Genomic DNA, 23868 nt, shown 5'->3' on the forward strand with positions numbered 1-23868 from the left:
AATGAAAACTGTGGCTATTCTCATCCCTTTCAGCCCAGAAGCAAGAACTTCAGAAAAATCAAATATCACGAGCCTGACTTGACTTAACAACGCTTTGGTTTCCACTAATGATTTCCATCTTCGGATCTCACAGCAATTTAAGAAGCACTGAAGAGTTAATGTTCACAAGGAGCACTGTAGTATCGGGACTGATTGCCTGTATTTTCTAAACTGAGGACCAGAAAAACAACTTGTGGAAGTTTAGAAAGATAGTCAACAGCAGACATGGGAACAGCTGACTTCCTTCAATCAGAAGGCCCCTTTCCTATTTTCCTTAGCTACGGAGTCCTCTTGGCAACACAGACAAATAAATGAGTTAGTAAAAAGCTGCAGGAGAGTTTTGTCATAAACACGGCTTTGCTAGCACTAGTAATAAGAATACGCAGAGCATGCAGGAGTTTCTTCCTTTCATTTTCTTAATACGACAACTTCTACGCTTGCTACTGTAGGTGGCACTGAACTAATGGAAGAGGATGTGTCCCGTTTCTGGCAGTGCTGATGCAACAGCACTTTGACTGAAAAAAAATGCATGACCATAAGCCCTGATTCTGCCATGTGGCACACACACACACACACAGCGTCGCTGCAGGGCTGGGATATTAGGTCACATTTAAATGATTTTATCTATTCCAGAAACAGTGAAGATAGAAGTTAATCATTCTGATCCAACTAAAATTCATTCTTATCCAAGATTTCATTCCCAGGAGAATTTTGACATTTGAAAGGTATGTTGCTTAACAATTTCCATTCTCAGTAAGGTGCTATTTTTAAACTATAAAGGATCCTCTGAAACATTTAACTTGAGATGTTAAAGACAGCACCCTGGTTAGTTAACACAATTGCTTCACAACTGGCTTTGCTTTCAATTCTAGCTGATTAATTATGGTGACTTTGCAGATTAACATAATTAATGGAGCCGGAGCAGAGGGGGATGTCAGCTACTCCGACCTCCTCCAGCTCTCGGGGAGGGATTTGCCAGGTGCTGCTGCTTTCCAGCACTGCTAGCACATTCAGCAGGGGCTCGCGCTGCCCGAGATGGTCGGTCTGAATTTAGCCTGGGCAGTTGCGCCCTGTTTGGGGAGTGTCCAGGTGGCCTGAATACTCGCGTGTGCGTCGTCTCCTGCTTCTGCCCTCTGTGTGTGCTGTGTGTCTCTAGGCTGGCACAAGTGATTGGGGCTTTGCACGAAACTTGGAGTACGAAAGGCAGCAAAGACCTGCAAAGACCTGCTTGCAATGTGTGGAGAGAAAAGCAGTGTTTTTAAGGAGCAGATCAGCTTGTTAAACATCTGCCGAAAGTATTACACAGCCCAGGAAACACATCACTGCATTTCCAGTGGTGATAGATGATACTTTATGGCCTGTGTGATATAGTATCCAGGATAAGGTAACTAGCTGAGGCCTCATAAGGATGGCAGAGACTGGACTGGAAGTTGGCGGTTGCCTGAGGAATAGCAATAACGACCCGATTGCATTCATTTTCAGCAAACAGAAAACAAACGCTAAGGGGAATATAGGTACTCGGATTTCCAAAGGGGCAGATTTATCATCATTGAGAACATTAGAAGGAAGAAAAAAGTAGGCAGAAAAATGAAGATAAACATTAGGAGTGTCTTTAAAAGAGCTAAAAAAAAAATCCCTGACCCAGCAATTGTCAAAAGAGAGACTGTGATCTGTGGCTTGGTGACAACACTGTCCGGTTCCCAGTATCTCCAGATAATTTACCATTTACTGCCATGGTTGAAGACTGTTCCTTGCCCATTTTACACCTGCTGCTTTAGCTATTGAAGACCCCAACCTCTACACAGCTCTGCAGTGCTGCTGTACCCCTTTAGCTTAGGGATGAAGGCAGCAATTAGAATACTGTTTTATTCTGTCAAGCCAACAGGTAATTTCTCTACTTCCAGTGGCCTCTGTTTGCTGAGTCTTAACCTGGCCAGACCTTGTATGAACCCTAGGAGCTGCAGCCCAGAGTCCAGAGCAGCGGGGCACTGACAAGTGGGGCCAAAATGCATGGGGAAAGGCTGTGAGCTGCCTGCCAGTTTACACCGATGGACCAGCAGGCCAAGGCCAGTGTCTATCTAGCGGTCTGTCTAACCTGAAGTACCTCTACAACTGGCGTTGCTTGCCACCTCTTCAGGCTCAGGCGCAGACGTATGTGTTACAAGGCACAAACATAACTGCTGCCTGGTGGTCAGGAGAGAGGCCACGGGGTGACCGGCATACCGGCCCCATCTGCGCCTGGTGCTGGTCCCAGCGTCCTGGCAGAAATACACTGATACTGTGCGTCCACTCTCCTGCACCTGCTCCATGAAAGGAAGAAGGACCTCTGGTTCCCGTCTGTGAATGTAGCACTTTTCACAGGAGCTAATTTTGCATTTCATTAACGGCAAAACCCAGAAAATGCTGAAAGAGGCTGTTAAACGGCTCCTTAAAAATATCATAGTCCTGAGGGATCACACAGTAGCCTGAAAACCTCTCCACTTCCCTCTTTCTGTTTGCAGTGGGTTCCCCTTTCCCAGACTCCAGCTGTTCTCAGCCAAAGCCGGAGGAACTTTCCTGGTTATCGCCTTTGCTTGGATGTGGATTGGGCATTTGACTTTCTACTTACACCAGCAATTAGAAGGCTGCCATGAAAGGCTAAGTGTCAGACACCTTTTGTAGGAGTTTGTGAAGTGCAAAAGGAGAAAAAAAGAGAGGGAGAGGAAATAAGGTCTCACCGGCAGGATAAAGGTGCAACTTATCATAGGTTTTGAAGGAACATGGGAGAACAGTCTTGGTTCAAATGAAAATGTGGAAGGATCGGACAGGGCAGCTTAATTCAGCTACGCTGGCATTTAATATGACTCGAAACCTCTGTTCTTGCTCTTAAAACGTTATAGTAATGGAGAGGGAAAGCTCCTGTCATGGTAAAGTGCTTCTGTCCTGGCCCAGCCTCTGCCAGGAGAAAAGCTTTCATGAGACTTAATAGATTTCCCTGTGTCCAGCTCTATTAAGTATTCCCGGACCTCACAGACCATCCTGTGAGAAATGCCGTGAAAGCAGCTCACAGCTCACAGTCATGAGCAGCTCTAACCCAGATATACTGGCTCTGCAAACGATTAGGCAAGTGCTTAACTTTAAGCATGGGACTAACAGGGCTGTTTAAGTGCTTAATGTGAAAGACACGTTTCTTTCTTTTTCTTGAGCACCAAGTGGATGATCTGTGCTTTCAATATTGCAGGATGTTGGCCTGTGTTTTAACATTGTTTTTGCCTTAAAACATCTTTACTTTTCTTTTTTTTTCAAAATCATTTCTACTTATCTGCACTTCATTAAGCCCCTGCACTGCTCTTCCCTGTTTTACAGTGGAACACGAATGTTAATGCTGGAACAAGCTGCCACCATGTACATAAGATGTTCTCTCTTTCCTCAGGGACTGTGTTGCCGCTCAGACGGAAAGAATAACATGACAGCTTGACAGGCTACGTATGTGTTACAGGTTGTACCAATATGAAAGCAGCAAGATAGCGCACAAAAGATATCACTGGAAATGCAGCCTGGATCAAACATGACAGGCTGGGAGGTAATTTTCTGCAGCACCAGCTGATGTCTGAAAAAGCCCCAGATGTGGCAATATTTCCCGGACGGCCTTCTGCCTAGAAGTCTGCGCTATAGAAATCTCTTGCGTCTTCCCCCCTTCAGACGGGTCCCCAAGCCTGCTGCATTTTCACCGCAAAGCCTCCTAAAGTTATAAGCATGCTTAGAGAGACACGTGCTGCATGTCCCATGGCACAGGAACACTGTGCCAGTGCTGCTTGGGCACAGCATCCTGCTTTTCATTTCCAAGCTGTTGTCGCAGAGAAAGGAGGATTTACGTAGCAATGTCCTTTCCCCCACAAAAGAGGGGATTTTTAACCCAGGTGCAGGTTTAAAAACCAGCCACAGCTTGTTCGCAGGTTTGTACCCTGTCCCCCCACCGCAATACCTGCAGCTCTCCCCACCGTAACGCCTGCTCTCCTCGGGCCGCCAGCCCCCTCCCCATCTCCCCTGGCAGTGGCACACACACGCACAGAGCCACGGCACGGTTTCATACGCCTTGTTTCCATAGGAAGCCAGAGCAAAAATGTATTTGGCCTCTAAGCCGAAAAGATTAGCCGCCGTGTGCCCTAAATAGGTGACAATTGGTCCCACTGCTGAGGTCTCGCTCTGGCCCAGCCAACGTTGTCCACTCACTGCCCGGTGGGCAGAGCGAGACAATTTCCTGGTGGTGGGGCAGCAGAGGAGGTCCTGGCCCATGCCCACCCCGCTCTGCCCCCAGCCCTGCTCCCTGAGGAGCAACCGCTGGGTACCAGGATGCTCCCGGAGCCTGGCCGGGCAGCTCAGCTCCCCAAGCTGCTGGGCTGCCAGGATTGCATAGGATTTCTCCCAGGCTTGGGGTGTGATGCTGTCCTCTGTTTTTAGGTCAACAGAGACCAAGTGCTTAAGGTCAGAAGTTAATGCTCTTCATTCTCATGCAGGGACCAGTCCAAACACTTTCTTCCACAGGAGCCTGGTGTGCAGCTAAATGGGCTGCTTTCTTCGTGGTAATAGCTGAGCTCAAGGCCCTTGGGCTACTCCCTGCCCTGAAACGGGGTAGAGGGGAACTGGGGCTGAATGCCAATGTCATTCACATAGGTGCTACGTAATCATGAGAAGGAAATGGCCAGAGATCATCTGGGTCATCTAGTTCAGATTCAAGGAAACCGTGGTGCTGTACATCCCAGCACTGGTAACTGGTGAGTCTGTATTTTCCTCTTTTCCCTCTCCTTAAAACTCTCTTTTTTTCTTTTTTTCTTTTTCTTTTTCTTTTTTTTTGTCATGGGTGTTCACACCAGCAAAAGGTGCCAGCCTATTTACTGGCCACGGCAAGGGAAGGGATGACTAGGCAACCTCAAACCTGACATTGCTCAGGGTAGCAGGGACACTTGACACTTCAGCCTTCCTCATGAATGAGCAGAAACCACTGCTGTGTCCAACACATCCCCCTTTTCATCTGCTTGATGGCCCACAGCTGGACAAACTCATTTAGGACTCATCACACCAGCAGTGGGTTCAGCCAGTGCCTCTGGGACAGCATCTTACCAGAGAGGACAGCTGATGACCACCTCAGCTCCAGAGTGGCCAATACCCTGGCAGATTTAAGTAGCAATGTCCTGTCCCCCACCAAAGGAGTCTAACACGGCATGTGGAACTCATCATCATTAGTAGCACTGGGGCTAACCATTCAGTATGATTGGGGGGGGGGGGAGAAGGATTAAACCAAATTATCACTGCTCTTCTTCAGGGGACCTGTTACTTAGATGTCCATGAGAAAGGGTCAGAATTAACACGCTTTACCTAGGAATGGCAGGGAGGGAGGCACCTCCTATCCTTCAGGGCAACAGTGTCGGTTTACTGCCTGCACATTTTGTGGTAGCACTACTGCAGCTCACACTGAGAGCATCATCTCTTGCCTGTCAGAGGAGTCTCTAGCTTTTCTTTTCAACAAATTGCCAGCTTAAACTCTGCACAAGCGCACGGAGACACACTGGTGGTATGCACTCCATCTACCGATTCAAACTGGTCCCTGCCTGCTGAGTAGATAATTTTTATCACAAGCAGTCAGAATCATACATGTAACTGAGAAGAGTTGTTACTTGTATGTGTGTTTATAGGAGCTGGACATTGGAGCACATTCAGAAATACAGATTTTTTTTCCCTCTACTTTCAGACATAAGAATAATTATAAGCAAACACATAGCTATTTTAATATTTACATTTTATTGTTTCTTTGAGTTTGAAAGCACATAAGACTAGAACAATATCCCTAAATTGAAGTAACTGTAACACACAGCCAGAAAAATAAGGTCTGCTTCTACAAACTATTACTCATGAGAGTAAACCTAAGTCCTAGTAATCCCATTGACTTTATGACTCTAAATTCTGCCTAAAAACTGTGCTAAGGCCATGGTACAGGTGCCAAAAATATAATCCTTTGAGTTCTAGACAATATTTTATGTACATACATATGCATATATCTATACAATACATATATACATATATATTCATATGCTATATATATGTACGTGTGTGTGTGTGTGTGTGTGTGTGTGTGTACAATATATACATATAAGTGCTTCTGCTCTACAATTCACAGTAAACATGACCTGGACAGACATGAACAAAATTACAAAGCACCAGGAGTCTAGAATTAAAAGCTGAACCCATGCATTAGCTCTTCACCTAGCAATGATCACTATCGTTTTCCTCTTCTGCCTGTAGCTGTTTGCAATGCTCTGGACTGACATAAATCAGAAGTATCTCCATCAAATTAAATGGAATTAGGCTAGCATAAGACTGGCCCAGGGAAGCATCAGGCTCCACAGGTACATTTTGCTGCCCCGCATATGTATCTCTGTGAAGCCTGACGCTCCTCTGAGCCCATCTGTACGGATGGTGCCTTTAACCACATCCTCTCTACAGGAGAGCATAGGGGAGCTGCAGCCTTGGCCACTGCTGACCCTCACAGCTGGGCAGCCAGCGGTCCCTGTGACCACCCGCCACTGTGAGAGGAAGGGGCTCGGCCAGGCACAACCTCCCCTCGGGGCACCCGGCAGCTCTGGCTGCCAGCCTGTGTTGCTGGACCACAGGGTCTGGGGCCACGGCAGGCTCTGGGCAGGGTTACAGGGAAGGAAGGGACTCAGTGACATCTCACTTTTCTGCAAGAGCTGCGGGGCCCTGGCTGGGTATCTGCACTTACACCAGCGCCATGTTGTCCATAACGCAGCTGCACTTCTCGACAATCATGTTCGGAAATTCGGCCACTTCGATTTCAGTGTAGTTGTCCCGCTTGACGAGGTACATCATGGGGAGAGGGGAGCTCTCCACCACGGCGCAGGCCCTCTCGCCATAGCCGAAGCGACGCAGCAGGCTGCCGGGCTGCAGGCAGCCCCCCGAGCACTGGTAGGCCTGGTACCCCGCCGGCTCGATGACCCAGTACTGGGTCCACGTGAGCTCCCGGAAGTTGATGTAGTGCTTCTGCCGGCAGCAGGTGGACTTCCCCTTCCTGGCGTCCTCCTTACAGTCCCCAGGGCCCCTGCATGGGAAGGGAACAAACAAGAAGTGCCTCTCTTACTGGAAGTCAGGCAGGTGGGAGAAATAATCCCAGTTGTTAATAGTACAGGTGGGCCCTCAGTCATGAAGCTTGGACCCAGCTCTTGTCTACTTTGAATGTTCAAACAACAAAACGAGGCCAGTACATCTGGGAAGAAGCCGGGTACAATTCAGCAGCAACTTCTAGCTACTCCAGCAGATTACTCCCGATGGCAAGAGCTGCATGTCCTGGGTTTGCACACACTACGCTATAATTCAGCAGCAAAGTTACATCAGAGACAGAAGAGGTTTAGGTTTCATACATACCCATAGTCTTCCAAGTCGAGGGTATAAAGCACCAATTCAGGTTTGCCTAAGGCTTTATCCGTGGGGTCCTGAGAGGTAAAACGCACAGCTTTGGCCATTTCCGAAGCATAGCTGCCGACTCTTTCTCCTTCGATCCAGACCTCCAGAAGCATTGGCTCCCGCCTCTTGTTTCGTAGCCAGTAATGCACGGCCTGCGTCACATCAAAGTTCTTCCAGCCTGACTCTTGTATGGGAACCAGCCTGTGCGACAAGGGCTCAGTTGAAGAAAAAAGCCCATCGGGTAATGCCTGGGCTCACAGCGCTATTGCAACAGAATAATTTGCTTCCTGTAGCTTGTCACATGCCTTGATTATGAGATAATTCTTGCTGAGCACTTGGGGCAAGCACCCACGGCAATTAACTAATAGCTCGAAGAGAAACACACAAAGCACATGAATCGAGCAGACACTGAAGAGCTAAATAAAAAAAACTCTTACCATACACTCATGTCAAAGTATTCATTCATGCTGGTACAGAAATGTGGCAGTGCAGGATTATATGCAGCTGCAGCGTTCTTGACTACAGCGTGGTAAACGTGACTTCTCCCAGCTGCTCATGTCCTAGCTGTATTAGGGCCATAAGTTTCTACCCACCCAGAATATTTGTGTGATGTCTAATCCTGCCTTGAAGGATTGCAAAATTTTCACAGAGCTGAAGGTACAGAATCAGACCCTTTTTGCATAATTTACTTATTTGAAATGGTTAGTGAAATGCCAGCAGAAAGAATAGCAGCAGCCAATAACCCATTTGAGGTAGAGAGTGAGAGAGAAGTGAATCAAATGGAGGTTTTTAGAGAGGAAGCCCTAGCACTGCATGGCATCATTTGAAACAGAAATACATCATTTCAATGAAACATTGTATATTGCTGTTTTAACCTAATATCTGCTCTTAAGGACTTAATCTGGGGTTAGAGGCTTCAGAGCCTGATTCTACAGACATAACCGCATCAGACTGACTGGAGGCACAAATACATGACAGCTGAACCTGGCCCAGAAGGCCAATACCTACAGTCAGCCTTCAGGAAGGGTCCCTTCCTTACCGTGAGTCTATCAGGGAGGTCCTGTTGGTCCCATCGAGCTGCCGTTGCACCCAGTACACGCTGACTCTGGCGTTGGAGACGGGCCTGTGAGACTGCTTGGCGGGCAGGTTTGTTCTGTCCAGAGGCTTTTTGAAAAGCTTCAGTTCAGCCATTGTCACTTCACTGTTTTTAGGTATCCTCCCCTCCATGTCAAAGATGAGATTCTGGCGTGTGGTATCAGAATAGAGGACTTCTCCTGGGATGTCTGTGTATATTCGGAACAAAAAAGACAGCCTGTCATTGCCATGAGCAAAGCCCTGACACTTCATCCACAATTATCATCACAACACACTCCTTCTATGCTCCCAAGATGATCTCTTGTGTCTGAGACAGCCACTAAACACACCTTTTCTAATGCATGCTTGAATCAATGTCTTGCAAATGCCCTAGTTCTTCTTCTATGTATTAGTCTCTGCAACCTGGAGACAGTGGAAAGGAATCTCCTATATAATTCACCCCAGAATGGAACAAACACTGGAAGGTGCACATCTCTTTGTAGCACTGCTGTGCATGAAAACAGAAAACTGCACCAAGAGCAGTGAAAAGGTGCTTTCACTAGCTGCCCAGAATGTTATGTGCACCTTCTGAAAATGAAGCAAACTTTGAGTGTTCTTGTACAGACACTATTATTCAAAAAGTGAGACAGATTTGCTTGTTGATATTTTTCCCAGAAAAAAAAAAAAAAAAGACCAGGGAGAGTGAAATAGCCTCAAAGAGGTGTGATTCCTATACGAATGAGAAGAAGGCGTTCAGGAGTTTTGACCGAAAACTGCAAGGTCTGCACTTCCCCCTGACTTTTTTTTACATCTTTTTCCCACTTGCCAAAATGCTGCCTGGATACGATGCCTCTCCCTTTGTGAGGAGTTACTAATACATGTTAATCCCTAAGCTGCTATAACATGCACCTCTTCTACCCAGCTCAGGGTCAGAACCAGTCCCAAACCTCATTTCTCCTGTGGCTTTGCCTCTGCCCACCCTGCAGCTTGGACGGGAAAGCGTGGGCACGGAGGTGGGAGTTAACGTCCCCTGGCTACGGCACAACCACTTTGATGCACGACAGTCACGGCAGCAATGTTACCTGCGTTGCCAGGGATTCCCCTGAGGATGCCGGCCAGGCTCGGCAAAGCTCTGCGCTTCACCCTGTGGCGCTTCAGCAGTGAGATGTATTTGTTCTTTATGTGGTCTGGGATAACCAGATTCACCAGGTCTCTCTTATGAAGTTTAGGGACCTCAGAGAGCCCCAGCTGCTCCAGCAAAATCTCCTTGACCCCTTCCTGGGTAAACGCTCTGACCGTGACCACCAGGCAGAGCGCGCAGAGCATCCAGGCGAACCTCGCGTCCATCCTCCTCCGTCGGCAACGCAGTCGCCCACCCAGCAGGGATGAACGGGTGAGTGTCCCCGGGGCTGCTCTTGGCGGGGACGCAGTCACGGGCTGCCTGAGCGGGACGGAGGTCCCCTGCGCTGGGGTTTTATAGCCAGCCTCGTCCCACTGGCACAACAAATTCCACAAGTGGAGACGAAGCAGAGGACTTAAAAGGATCACTCCCCCGTCAATAGACACATGCCAGTTTAACACCTTCATGTACCACAAAGTTAATACAAGGAGGTTTAGGAGAGCTTCCAGATTCCTTCGCTGTGAAGAAATTCCTGTTCTTTTTTTAACTCCCGGCAAACTTTTGCCCAGAAAACCTCCTGAGTGCTGAGTGTCTCATATTCAGCCTAGGTCAGAGAGGAAACACATCTGCGGAGTGCATTGCTTTATGTACTGCACCATACAATTCATAAAGGAAGCGTCAATCTTTACTGCAGGGGACTTGCTACCTAAAATAGCCAATATCAATCAGAAGAATATTGCTTCAGCTGAAAAGTCCATCTTTATGGTAGACATTAAAAAATCATTTAAAATCCTTTTTGCGGTAGGTACCACTTTGATCTCTGAATATTTGTATCAAGCATATGAATCATAGCAGTGAATCACAGCAGTCGGATGGTTTATGGCCTTCTACACTGCTTCCGAATCGCAGAACGTGGAAGATGTATGGGCCTGACGTTTTAGAAAAATGTCCCATCACTCTTTATGGATTCCTGTGAGTTTAATAATATTTGTGCTTAAAAGAAGATGGCTTTATATAAAGGCAGATCATCTTTTAGTGAACATGAAAAAAACCACTCTGCTTTCAAACAACATGGATAAAGAGTATTGGTATTTTGAACAGTATCAATAACCACAACAGAGAGTAGTCTCTGGGGAGCAAAGCTGAACTGCAGGCTGGGTCTGGGGGGGGTTGTTTGTTCGCCTTGAAGTCAACCTTTAAGCTTTACGTTCATGCCCTTCACTTCGTCGGCATTTGCTGGCATGAGATGTGGAAGTCTATTTCTTGAAACTAATCCCAGAAGGGAATGGAAAAGTAAATATTGATCGATAAAAATCTTAAGAAGCATGGCACTTGGGACAAAGTCTCTGGGGTAGCAGTGACACAATGTGACATTGATTTTTTTTCAAGTATATATACAAATACATATACATGCATATGTGAGCCCGAGTATACCTATAAATGTCTTCCTTGTCAAAAGATTTCCCAATTTTATATGTCACTGTGAACGAGTCAAAATTGGAATCATTTCATCTAATCCCCATGTTGAATGGTGTGCCCTTAAAAAAGCGTGGCTTGAGGACCCGATGTAATGAACTTGTACGAAAGCACCCCTTTGTGGTTCATCTCTCACTAAAGCAAGTGTGAGCTGAGTCAACCTGTTCTGTAAAGAGAAAAAGACAACAAAACCTTCTGAAAAAGTCTAAAACCTTCTGTCACTGCTCATTTTGCCTTCTTAACCCTTTAGCAAACTCCTCTCCTTAAATATGACAAAGTTTCCAGTAGATGTTAAAGGGGCACCTCATTTAGTTGAATTGAATTTTAAGGCCAAAATGGAAACGTACAATAGGCTATAAACTAATAGTTATGTGCATGGCCCTGGGCAGTACCTGGATCACAGACTCTCTCAAACCTTTAACTCTTTGATCTTCCTCTTTTCACTTTCTCACCTTTCTCTGAACAAATCAGTATTTTTTGTCATATTAATTTCCAACACACTAATAAAGAGTGAAAAATAGCCACTTTACGTGACTGCTATAACTTCGACTCATGTCAAAAATGCCTGCTCTTGCAAAGAAGAGGGAGGATTTCTCACTGAAATCTTTGTGATTCTCTCAGCCCCTTGGGAAGGCTGCTTATGCCCTGCTGCCCCCTCTGAGCTGCCTCCCCAGCTAAATGGCACGTTGCTGATTTGCATGCTTGTACTCCAGGATGTGCTAAACAGTCACACGAGCTGCTGAGGCTTTGGTGGCAAACTGCGTCTAAGTAATGTTCAGGTGCTGACAAACTTTCCTTCAGATATGCTCTATGAATGTCTCCTAACTATTCCAGCAACAAAGATGGATATGTTTTTGCAGTGAGGAGAGTCGCTTCCTGTAAAAAATGGCAGTCCATGCATTTGTAATGGTCCCTCATTAAACATGTCAGAAAACCTGACCCCGAAACCTTTACCCATCCAACTAGTCTTTACTCCGGCAAGTAGTCCAACTGTTTAGTGACAGCTCTTCAAATAAATAGGATTACATGAAATAAAAATGCCTGATAGTTCCATCAGCACCCAGCTTTTCTGGACCCAGATGTGACTTCTCTTGTGGCTGATGTCTAATCTACTAGGATGAAGACTCTTTGCTGTCCAGTGTGTATTGGAAAGTGATTTATGGGCTTCACATAAAATAAAATTATTGAGCAAACACAGTTGAAGCTCAGCTAAGAAGAAAACAGAGGATGTGGATTGTAGGCTTTTCACAGGAGAGTGATTATCTGGTCCAATTGGAGGATTTGCCTTTCCCCCTTTGTCATGCAAACAAGAAAAGTCAGGAATTTTATAATAGCTCTTTCTGTGTAATGTGTATTGGAAGCTACCTGGTACTTTCAAAATGTCAAACAGAGGATTTAAAGGGGCTGCAAGGAATGAAGTATGAGCAACTTTCAGGTTTAATAAAAGCCAGTACAGAGAGAATCTCTATGTTTAAAATTTTAATTTCGTTTCAAACAGTTCCTTAAGGCAGTCTGAGCATATCTATGCAATGATTTTTGGTAAATAAATCTAATGGGTTAAAAGAGAAAGTGTGAAAGGCTTAGCCTAATTATATAGCTATTATCCTGAGAAACAAGAACTTTTCAAACACATTTGCAGTGCGTCAGTGAGGATCTGAATTTTTCAAGATTTGTATTTCCATGGACATAACTATTTCATATGACAGTTGGGCCCACATTAGAACAGCCTTTGCTTGAGTGACGTTGAAGGCCACAGTTTTTGTATGCTCAATGAAATGCCATGATCTGTGCACCAGGTTTATTGGATAGAGATGAAAGCACATCTCCATATTGATCCCAGTCTGTTTCTTCCAAAAGTCAGCGTTATTTGAATCTAGGAGTATGGAAATAAAACTAATACTGTTAAGATGCAGGTATAAACTTTCCCAATTTAAAGAAGAATTCAGGTAGAGGTTCTGTTTGACTATTTCTAATATTTTCTTACTTTTTTTCTGTCTTAAGCACACTGAGTTTCACATAGCTACCAAATGAACACAGAATAGACTACTCACATGAAGTGCCAGGCTAGAGGTTTCAAAAACGGGAATTAACTGTCTGCTATGCATCAGGACATGCTCTTCTCACACTGCCTCAAAAATAAACCCCAACAACCTCCAATCAGTGCTTTAAAATTAATATTCCAAACAGCATTTTAAACCCAAGCTACACATCTCTAATCAGGATTTCATAGGCATCTTTGGCTTCCTTCTTGACTAGCACAGTCCATGCTAGTGCCGGCACTCCTGCTTCTCCGCAAGGTCCAGACAGCGAGCGTCAGCCCCCAGAGCCAAAAGGAGCCACTGAGCTCACTGTGGGAAAGCCACCCAGCTGCCATCAGACAGTACCTAGTTTTTACTCGTTTTTGATTTAGGCCTAAATTCTAAATAGTGACTAAGACAAAAAAACATCCCATTTCCTCCAACGCAATGTGAGAGTGTGGTGTTACCTGGAGCAGGACTCGGCGTTCCCTGGGCTCTCGGCTCAGCCTGCCCTCGGTGCAAGCATAGTGCTGGTGCTTCAGCCAGAGAGGCAGCCCTGTATTTTGATGATGCCTTCATGCAAGCAGAAAAGGGCAGTGAGTGTCTCATCCCCCCAACGTGATTTCAGTGCAGCAGAGTGGACGGTTTAGTCCTGTTCCTCCTTTGGGTGGTTTAAGCTCTTCTGTGCACGATCTGCTCAATGGCCCAAATGAAAACTACAACTTCTTTTTTTCAGGGTTTGTTTTTAGTTGGATCAGCAAGTTGCTCTGGCTCACTGCCCAGCTCTTTCTTAAATTAGCAAATACTGAATCTAAGAAAACTCACAATCTCTGGAAGAGGCCACAAAAACATTTAATCTAAAATAATCTTAGTAACTTGATCTAATCTCTCCCAAGAATGGAAAAGGCTGGACAGGGTTTCCTTATGAGCCACTCTGGCCAGACAGGTCTCTACCAAACTATGCCAAGCATTTCTAGCACCTGGAATCAGACGTTGGGTCCAGTTCTCAAAAGTGATGAAGCAAAAAAACTAGTGGCAAGCCCTGTCTGCTTTTATTTTTCCACAGATGCAAGACCTTCACTTGAGAAATTCCTCTACCACTAAGAGCAGGTGAGCAGGTCACGGCGTCATTATTGCATCTGTTTGCCACTTCAGCTCCAAACACCACCAGCCTGGTCTGGAAATGCTCCAATCTGTACTATACCTCTTCCCTGAAAATGGCATATGCCTACTGAAAGATACTGGGAAATTATTTTGCTAGGGTGGTGGCTTTCCTTCCTCTTCTACTTTTACAGACGGCTCTTTTATTAGGGTATGAATAGTTTGCACAGTATAAAGGGCCAGAATAACAGTTCCCAGCACTTCCATGGGGCTGGTATAGCTTGCTAGAGTTTGCATGAATGCTGCTCATGGCCTCAGCCTGCTCTGCAAGCATCCTGCATGGAAGAGTTTCGTAAGGGTATGGTCTGATAACATGAGACATCCAGCTTTTGTCTGGCTCCCAGTCCCAGACTGAAAACAGCACCGTCACTTAATGCAAAGTGTTGATCCGCTCTAAACTCCGTCTGCTGGTTCTGATTTGTTCTAAAAATTTGGCCATGTAATTTTTGTGCCAAAAGGCTTTATGCTAGATCATGCATCACCTGGCTTATCTATCCTTCTGTATGTACCTCCATGAGTCCCCTGCAGTGAGCATAAAATAAAAAAAACCATGACTTTGCATCTGTGTTGTCTAATCTAGCTAATATGACTCTGGGAAATATAACTTTGTGCCTCATGTCTAATCTGAGTCATGTTTATGCTGCTGGCTGATCTCCCAGCGCACAGCTCTCATAGCAAAGACACTACAACGACAGCCTCAATCCCCAGCGTTTACTCCGCCTGCCACCAGAGGAGCCAATTTCAGTGGCAGGTTTTGTGATAAAAAACAATTGTCTGCTTGAGCTACATAGAAATGAGCCTTCATGGAGAGAATAAAAGCTTTTCCTCATCACAAGCCTAGGCCAGATTTGAACTGTTCCCTTCTGTCAGGAGTGCATTTATCCCACAAGTTATCCAGTATAGTAAGAACATCGTTTTATTTTTAAGAAGTCACAAATCTGGTATGATCTTGAGCTCAGTTATACTACTCACACAGTTCTGCCGCTGTATAACTCAGATTGCATTGACGTACAGCACGCCTTCCTTAGGCAGAGTTCTGCTTTTACTTATGGGCCTGTTCTGGTCCAACGGCCGAGACAAAAGACTGCCTGTTTGAAGAGAAATGGATGAAAAGCCCAGCATCCCACCATGCCCTTGGTCAGCTGATGTCAGCTGGCCTGCTCACAGGGTTTGCGTCGGCAGCATTTGCAAAGTGCCAGTGTTCTGGCAGAAAAGAGCTTTCCAAGGTCTTTTTTTTTTTTTTTTTTTTTTTTTTTTACACAAAACCAAACACAACTGTTTCAATACAGCTTTTTTTGTCCCTTCAGCAGTCTCCTCCCCCCTGCCCTACTCTGTGCCCTGTCTGTAGCTGGGGAAGCAGGATTAGTTACCACTCTAAAATGGTGATAGAAAAGGCTGCAAGCAAGAACACTGACATTTGGCAAAAGCTATCAAATCAAATAAATACATTCACCAAGCATATGGCCCTAACCGATTTGCTTTACGCCACTGCCTGTATATTTTTGAAGAATGTCTCAGTAACTGAGGAATATCTGTATTTTGTAGGAGCAACACTTAACTTTCTAATACGTGCCATTTAACTGCCTAGTTACAAATGTTGATCTTTTTCTTCTTTTGGTTGGGTGTTTATGCTGTAAAAGTTTTACCAGCCTTTTTTAAGAGCATATTTTTTCCAATTTAGAGAACCCAACTCTGGATGAGGCAGGGATGGAGGGGCTCTGAGAGGCTGCCCAGGCGCTGCCTCCCCCCAGAGTGGCTCTGCCAGCACAGTGATGATTGCTGCTGAGCTGGGTTTCAGCAAACACGCTCCAGCGAACGTCACTGCGACAGTTCAAGGTGGGATGCCCTCAGTTGCCTGCACCGTGCTGCGGCAGGGCTGCTGGCCCCCGAGCACGGCTGACAGAAGGGAACGTGTGTGTAAGTGAGGCCTCGGCCATGCAGCACAGCACCTGTTTGAAGTGCTGGGGAAGGTTTTAATCAGACAGTGCTATCGAGAGAAGCACCCTGCCAGCATAAGCCGCTTTGTTTCCACACAGCGAAGCACTCCTGGTGGGGCTGAGCACCGACAGCGCTCATGCCCTGCAGTGCATCCCACACCCCTTATCAGTTCTGTGCCAAGTTTGTGTGGCAAATGGCCTTCCTATAATTCAGAAATAGCCATGCTTTCCTGTCACACTAATAAACTTTGAATACTTTGAATACTATTAATATTATCACATCTGTGGCAGTGAGTTTCCTGGCTTAATTACGGATTGTATTTTCTTCAGTTAATTATAACCCTGATGACTTTTGCTTCACCGAATACTCTTCCCTCTTTCGCTACAAAAAAGAGGAAACCAATCACTTTTTCCCATTCAAACAGATATAGAAAGAATAATACCATATCGTAGCAACTGTAATTTATTTCTATTACCAGGAGAAGCTGCAAAGGCAGAAAGATTATGAACTATATGTTAACAAGAATTGGAATAATTTGCATTACTAACTTTGCTGGAAGGTGTTTTTTTCTGCAGGCCAAAAATAAAGATGAAAGGCCAAGCTGAGCGAGATCTAAAATACACCTCTTCTGCTAAGCATTGTGAGCTGTCATGCAAAATAGTAATTTTTTAGTTTAGTGCAAAAAAGAAAAAGGGCTGTTCCTTGCACTGAAAATTACAAAAGCCAGCACAAGATTGTTGAAAATAAAATTAGGCCACAATATGCACAGAGAAGACAAGATAGAACTGATAAACACTTTAGACTTCACTAATTTTGTACATCTGATAGACTGCAGATTAACTGCCAAATGGCTCCCATTCGTCCTCACTGAGATAACTAGCATTAACTTGGACAGTGCCTTAGCAAATATATCAGAAAAAAAAAGATACCTGCAACAGCAGGAAAATGAGCTAAACTACTCATAGGTTTTTTTTCTATCTGTAATCTCTGCTGCTAAAATGACTTTTTGGCGATTATGTGTCCATAGGTTTTACACTGTGGAACCTAGATGTATTCAGTTTCAAAATAATTATCCACACACATTTTTTTCCTTGCTGTTAACAGCACATTAACTCCACAATTGAAGGGACGATGAAGTGGAACTCTGAGTGGATCCAGCACCACCAGCAGACCTGCCTGCCTGAGCCCCACGTGAGCCGGGGCCACGCAGTGGAGGCATGTCCAGGAGGCTTTCAGAGAGGCAGGAGGTTCAAGAAGGACAAAACAATGTCCTTAAAAATGATGATCCAGATCAGTCTATATTCCCTCATCTTGATGCTTAACATTCATTCTTTTAAAATAAAAAAGAGCCTCCAAATGGGAATTTTTTCTTTGTCTTCAGAGAGTTCTGCCTCTCTTCTGGGAACAGCCTTAAGGGGCTATAAAGTAGGTATTTTAAAATATCTTGTATCTATTGTAAGATTACAAATGATTAACATTAACTCTTTTGGGAAAATCTAATAAACTGTTTACTATTTATTCTAATTTATTATTTATGCTGTTCATGCTATTTCCCTTCTGTCTAGACTGTGCGTTCATATGGTAGGTACCCTGTTACACTTCTGAGAGTTGTATAAAAACAAATAATAAAATAACCCCCTAATTTTCTCTTGCCTTCAAAGAATGCTGCAATGTTCAGCAACGAGAGTGTTTGGATAGAACTCTTCTACTCAAGCAGTTACAACAAAGCTGTTTTCACTTAAGATAAATATTTATATTAAGGTTATATTGGTTTTGTAACCTTTTGTATGTTACTGCTTTTTAATGAAAAAAGACCTCAAAAGGAAAGAATTGAAGAAAATACAGTCCTCTGTGTACTCGATTGCAAAACAAAACACAAAGGGATATTCTACTTCATGGCACAGGTTAAATTATGTAATTTCCTGCCATGTACCCATATCTATGTAAACAAAGGGTACAAACTCTTGGATGTAACATGGCCCTTAAAAGAGTAAAATAAAGCTGTGTGACCTGACTAATTTTAATCCTTTTAGCATTCATACTACAGGACCCTGGGAGATGCATCATGTTCATTTGATTTTAAAAGGGAAGTCCACACTTTGTCAGGCCACTTGAAGCGTGAAACACAAACCTCGGAGTTATTTTTTTCCTACCTAACCATTTGCTTGTTCAAATGCATTAATCCAGGAATGGCCAACATTTAGTCTGCCAGCACAGACTTCCATGTAGCAACCAAAGGCATTTCTGAACCTTAATACCGAATTCAGCACATGATTCTGCAGGAAATGTCATACATTTGAAGATGATATCTAAGTTTCCTGTGATGAATAACTATGGTAAAGATATGGTGACTAAAATTTGCTCCATTCATGCAGCATGGCTATTACTACAGCAGTTGCCAATACGAAATCCAGAGCCTTTCGGCAAATCATATGCATGCAGAAGATTTTCAAAGGCACAAAAGGAATTAAGAATACATTTTCCATTGACTTGAGGTAAAACTTGGGTGCCTAGTCCAGTTCTCACCTTTGATTCCAAAAGAAAATGCAAAGTATTTTACCCCGGTGACAGCAGCCTAGAAATAATGAATTACTACAATCAGAGCAAAAATATGGATAACCTGAGAATTCATTTGAAATACTTACTCAGTTTGTCGTGATCTGTTAGAACCCCTAAATGGCAGACTACATGAAAATGGTGTTTATTTCAATAAAGCCTAGGTCCTGCAAATCCCATGCAAAAAATTTTCCTTGACTTCAGTGAAAATCCTGATGCGCAGCAGACCTGGAAGATAGGCTCTCAAAACTCCTCAGTGGCTGCACAGCTTGACCTTTCTCAGCCATTGTGATATGAAGTCCACCTACCCATGGACTTCACTGTGTTCCCAGACTGGAAAAGGCTTAAACATATGCTACCCCAACAGGAAAATGCTCAGAGTCATAATGGAATATGAAAATACACTATTGCCTGGGCTTGCCCTAAAACTGATCCAGAAACGGTAGCAACCGCAGAATGTGGTTGATTTGTTTCCTAAGAAAAGCAGATGGGAACTGGTTCCTTAATGTAATTGCATTCCCTCCAAGAAAAGCTCTCAGTCATAACTTGAATAATAAGTTCAAGGTCTTATGCTGACATATCGAACCCTTCTAATCTTCACAGGAACTACAGTGTGAAAGAATTATGATCAACCTAGCTTGCCATTCCCCCGAGCAGTCAGTAATTTGTGACCTTAAACACCAGCCTGGCTCCGTGTGCAGCAGTGCCAGTTTACACCTGCTCTCACAGCTGCGTCCATACAACTCTCTGCAGGCCAGTCCCAGGAAACTGCTCAGGGAACTGATCTAGGTAGAGTTAAAAAAAAATAAAGTAGTACCACCTTGTGAAGGCAGGAGTAGTTTACTCTGGTGTTGCCATCAGCTGTGGATGCTTCCCTCTATCCTGGAAGCCGTCTCACTCCAGAAGCTCCCCAGAGTGGCTACACCTTTTAACAAACCTGTTTTTAAAGTCCTCCAAATTAATTATGATCACATTATAATCTGGCATGTCATCTGAATGTATAAACATCTGCTTTACCGAAACTGTACAGCATATCAATAAGAAGGGAGAGTTAAAAAGATGTGAGCTCTCTCCCCACTTCTGTCCCTGACTCAGTAAAATGACCTTGAGCAAACTGCCTTGGCCAAAATTTTCAAGTCTGTGTTTAGACACCAAAATAAACAACTTGATTTTCAAAGGCATTAGCCAACTGTAGCTTCTATCAACAAAACTCTAATCACCAATGGACTCTAGAAACTTACTGTACAATAAACATCTTAGTAAAACAAGCAGTATATCTCCTCCCATATGTTGCTGCTTACTTACTGGGAAGAAAGTTTTTCTCCTCTGTTGATTCATAGCTCCATAGTTTAAACTTGGTTTACATTGATTACATTACTTCCTCCTTTTACACAGATCAGGCCACACTTTTACTCACAACGCAATGTTAAAAATGCCATCTACAGCTGATAGAGATGCAAGAAATAACTTTATAACCTTTGCTTACACTTAAAAGGAAAGATGGAACAGAAAGAAAAGAAAGATTCAGAGAAAATAAGATCATCACAAGAAAGGAGAGACATGACAAAGAAAAAAATGGGAGGAGGCAATGAGCTACTATAGAAACAGGAGTGAAAGAGTGGATAGGGAAGGATGAGAATGGAAAAGTCAGGAGGTACGGTGAGAAAGCACATTACAGATGACACATCCAACAGGTGATCACATGCTAAGGAATGGGCAGTATTTAGATAACTCTTCTGCTCCCCTACAAGTGGAGGTGCCAGTAAGTGCCCAGCAAGGACCCATGTGCCTGCCACTCCTGCTGCAGTGCGTTTGTGCCAAGGAGTGAAGTCACTGCTGTAGCCGTGGCTTTTACAAAATCAAAATCTAAAATTAACAGATCAAGCCTATTTCTAATGCTGCATAGTAAAATTTGTGAGTCACACAAATCTACAGAGACAATTATCGACGCAAACTCCTAGGCAGCTCACAGAAGCTGATAAAGTGTAACAGGCAGTCCTGGTTCTGCTGCTTCTGTTTTGGTTTGAATTAACCTGAAATCAAAATAAAATCCAAGCTCTTTGAAATCCTCACGGTCTGCATGAAGATTTTTTCATCTCTAAAAGCAGGAGTGGGAAGGGGGAATTCTTGCCCAAGGAAGATAAAGACCACTCATTTTAAAAGTCCTTTTTCAAAAATTGTTTAATCCAGACTTCTATTTCAATATATTCTTATTTTTTAAAATATGCTCACTTAAAATTAAATTGTAACCACCTATATTAAGACTTAAGCTCATGACACTTTAAAATTGTATTTTACATTTACAAATGTTCAAGGAATGTGTTTGATACTGAAATTTTAATGGAAGCAAGCCAGTGAACCAGGGAAGGTCATCACTAAGCCCTTGGAACCCAGTTCTTAAGGATAAAAGCTTTGGCTCCTACTGGATTCTTTTGTAGGTATAGGGATAATAAAGCAGACTGACCAGTTTAAAGAGTATTTTGCTCAAAGTTGACAAACTGATTAGTATCTGTTGGGGGGGGGAGGGAAGCTAGTTTTCCTCTTCTGAGCTATGAATAAAAACAGGATTTGAGAGGTGGGGTAACAAACATGACTTCTAACCCATCAGAGGCTCCAGCAAACTCTGCAGTCTTGACCCGTCAATGATTTAGACTGTCAGATCTCCTGGAGCGTTTTGTAGCTCCCGTTCAAGTGACCACCCAGCTTTCTTCTCTGTGGAAAGCAGAACGCAAAGCGAAGATACTAATGTGCGTCCAGGTCTGGTCACAGTACTCTTGCAACAAGAGTTGTTTTGCACGATCAGGACAAGTGTGGAGCATAGATGCAAGCACACCAGAGCTCTTTGCTAAAACTAACATATATTGTGTGCAAGAACAGTAAGACATTACAAGCTGTAAGTGGTTTGATACTTTAGGCTGGTGATAAATACACCTGCTTGCTGATTCACCCAAATGAAACAGGTCACGTGGCCAGGTGCTGTCCTTTTCAGAGGAAGTGACCAGATCCTGACAGATGGTTTATCTCTCTCCTTCTCTCTCAGGAAGCTGCCTTGCTTTATAACGCTAGTGCTACGCTACCCATGCATTTCTCCCTTCAGCCTCCATATATGCAGGGTTAACACATAGATAGGCATTATCAGAATATGCATATTCAACAAAACAATTAAGTCATCCAAGTTTCAGCCCTAGTTTTGTCCTAGTCCTTTTGTCCTCGTCCTAGTTCTGTATCAAAGTTTGTCATATCAACAGCAGATTCATTTCAATGAGCTAATAATAAATCTAAGAATCCTATACACCAGCAAAAGATTCTCCACAGCTGCAACTACCAGCAAAATAAAAGTTTAAAACCCTACACTGCACACAGGTGAGTGATGAGGAAGTCTGTGCATTGCCCTGTGGTAAGGCAGAGGGCCAAAGTCTTGTCTAGACAGGCCTATGGCAAGACTTTGGCAGTTCTTACAGTTGGTTTTGGTAGCGTCTGTAGTGCTGGGTTATCAGTACAGAAACCTAGCACAGGGACTCCTCTTTAGACATAGCCAAAGCAATCAGAAACAAGGAGTTCAATGCACAAAGTAGGATAATTGTAAATCAGGTAACTGATTTAAAATCAGTTTTAAATGCAAAACATGTTGTGATAAGCCTACCTTTTTCCTCCTGTACACCTCTCCTCTACATTTCAGTATTTCCATTTTAAATGGCAGTTATTTGAGTGTTTCAGTACAATTCCAGCTTTCATCCAAACACAGCATGACAAAAAGGATGACAGAAATAAATCAGGTTAAAATAACCAATGCATCATTCACCATTTCCTATCCAATACAAAATGTAAGAGAAAAATAAGGGAAATTTCTATCATAGATAATTACATACACTTGCTTAAATATTTTGTATATAAGTGGTGAATTCTCTTGAATAATAAAAATATATTCCAGCTTTAATGAAAGACTATTTTTAGCGTGAAAATCAACATGTTATCTGTGAATGGGAAGCAGCACTAAGAAAAGAATTAAGAACTACAGAGAGAAAACAAGTGTAAATCTGTTAATTTAAATCAACTCTTGCTGCTTGCTTGTTTGTATTGCGATTAAAAGAGTTCATTTAAGTGTCTATCCTGTTCTAGATTCTTCTAATTGTTTGTTTTTGTTATAAACATAGAAATGCTCAAATCCTTCAAAGGAAAGCTCCATAATGCCCACACTAAGTCCTTTGGCATATTGAAACCTGTAAACAGATTGCTAGATGAAAGCAAAGATTAAGAGGTAGCAATGGGCTGCCAGGCTCGAAACCTGAGTTAAATCCATTAAGATACACTTGAATAGGCAGATATGTAAGGAACAGCAAGCTGGGTTGACGCGTTTCTTCAGAGAGCAGCAGTGGTGAAAACTCTGCAACCACAGCCAGAGCGGCCACGCATGGTAAAGCACCAGGCCACCTGCTACCCACGGTCCTGAGACTATTGATGTCCTGTTGGGCGTTCACCCATCAAGGGAAGTCCTGCTGTGATAAATCAAGCTTAAAGTGACAGCTGAGTTCTTCAGCCATAAGGTCATTTAATAAAGTACCTTTGCCTAAGGATATAACTCATGTAAGGGAAGAGTTGCACATGTAAGTGTAAATACTCCGCACGCTTGTTCAACTTGGTGCTAAAGAGCCGTCAAAGGGGATATGGAACATGCAAAGTACAGTAAAGATGGAAGAATTTTAAATTTTGTTGACCTGCTCCCTAGGTCCTGACACTGGATTTCCATCTGCTCTAGCATTGTAATTAAACGTTTGCTAACTAATGACAGTACGTGGCTTTTGTCACCAAAAGAACAGACAGTGGTAAACAAAACCCTATTTACAAGAGGCAGGGAGGAGGGAAATGTGACTGTGCTGTTGAAATTAGAGATAAACAAAATCACACCAGTTAGCTAAAGAGCCTGTCTAGACAGAGGAAGAAAAAAAACAAATGACAAAAGCTTGATGTTCTTCTTGTGAGAAAGAGAGAAGGAAAAATGATTTCATAGCCTGGCAAAAGTCTTCAAAACAA

General features: G+C 43.7%; 1 protein-coding gene and 1 long non-coding RNA gene across 4 annotated transcripts; one reads left to right on the forward strand and one right to left on the reverse strand.

Moving 5' to 3' along the window:
- Positions 1-516: 516 nt before the first annotated feature.
- Positions 517-7708, forward strand: LOC135327956 (uncharacterized). The gene is made up of 4 exons (XR_010388633.1): positions 517-764; positions 3452-3601; positions 4693-4793; positions 7594-7708. It is a non-coding gene; the product is annotated as an uncharacterized LOC135327956 (long non-coding RNA).
- On the reverse strand, positions 5799-13874 carry LOC112980062 (left-right determination factor 1-like). 3 transcript variants are annotated; one of them, XM_064509945.1, is made up of 6 exons: positions 13650-13874; positions 13216-13289; positions 9651-10658; positions 8534-8777; positions 7456-7695; positions 5799-7132 (listed from the first exon to the last, which is right to left on the reverse strand). In XM_064509945.1, exons 3-6 carry the CDS (start codon positions 10153-10155, stop codon positions 6793-6795), a joined length of 1329 nt encoding a protein of 442 aa, XP_064366015.1. In that variant the 5' UTR covers positions 10156-10658; positions 13216-13289; positions 13650-13874; the 3' UTR covers positions 5799-6792. The 3 variants fall into 3 exon arrangements, with proteins under 3 accessions (XP_064366015.1, XP_064366014.1, XP_025950481.2); XM_064509944.1 differs by having other exon boundaries at positions 9651-11330; XM_026094696.2 differs by lacking the exon at positions 13216-13289.
- Between the last annotated feature and the right edge of the window lie 9994 nt (positions 13875-23868).

This window comes from Dromaius novaehollandiae, chromosome 3, assembly GCF_036370855.1.
Source record: "Dromaius novaehollandiae isolate bDroNov1 chromosome 3, bDroNov1.hap1, whole genome shotgun sequence".
NCBI lineage: Eukaryota > Metazoa > Chordata > Aves > Casuariiformes > Dromaiidae > Dromaius > Dromaius novaehollandiae.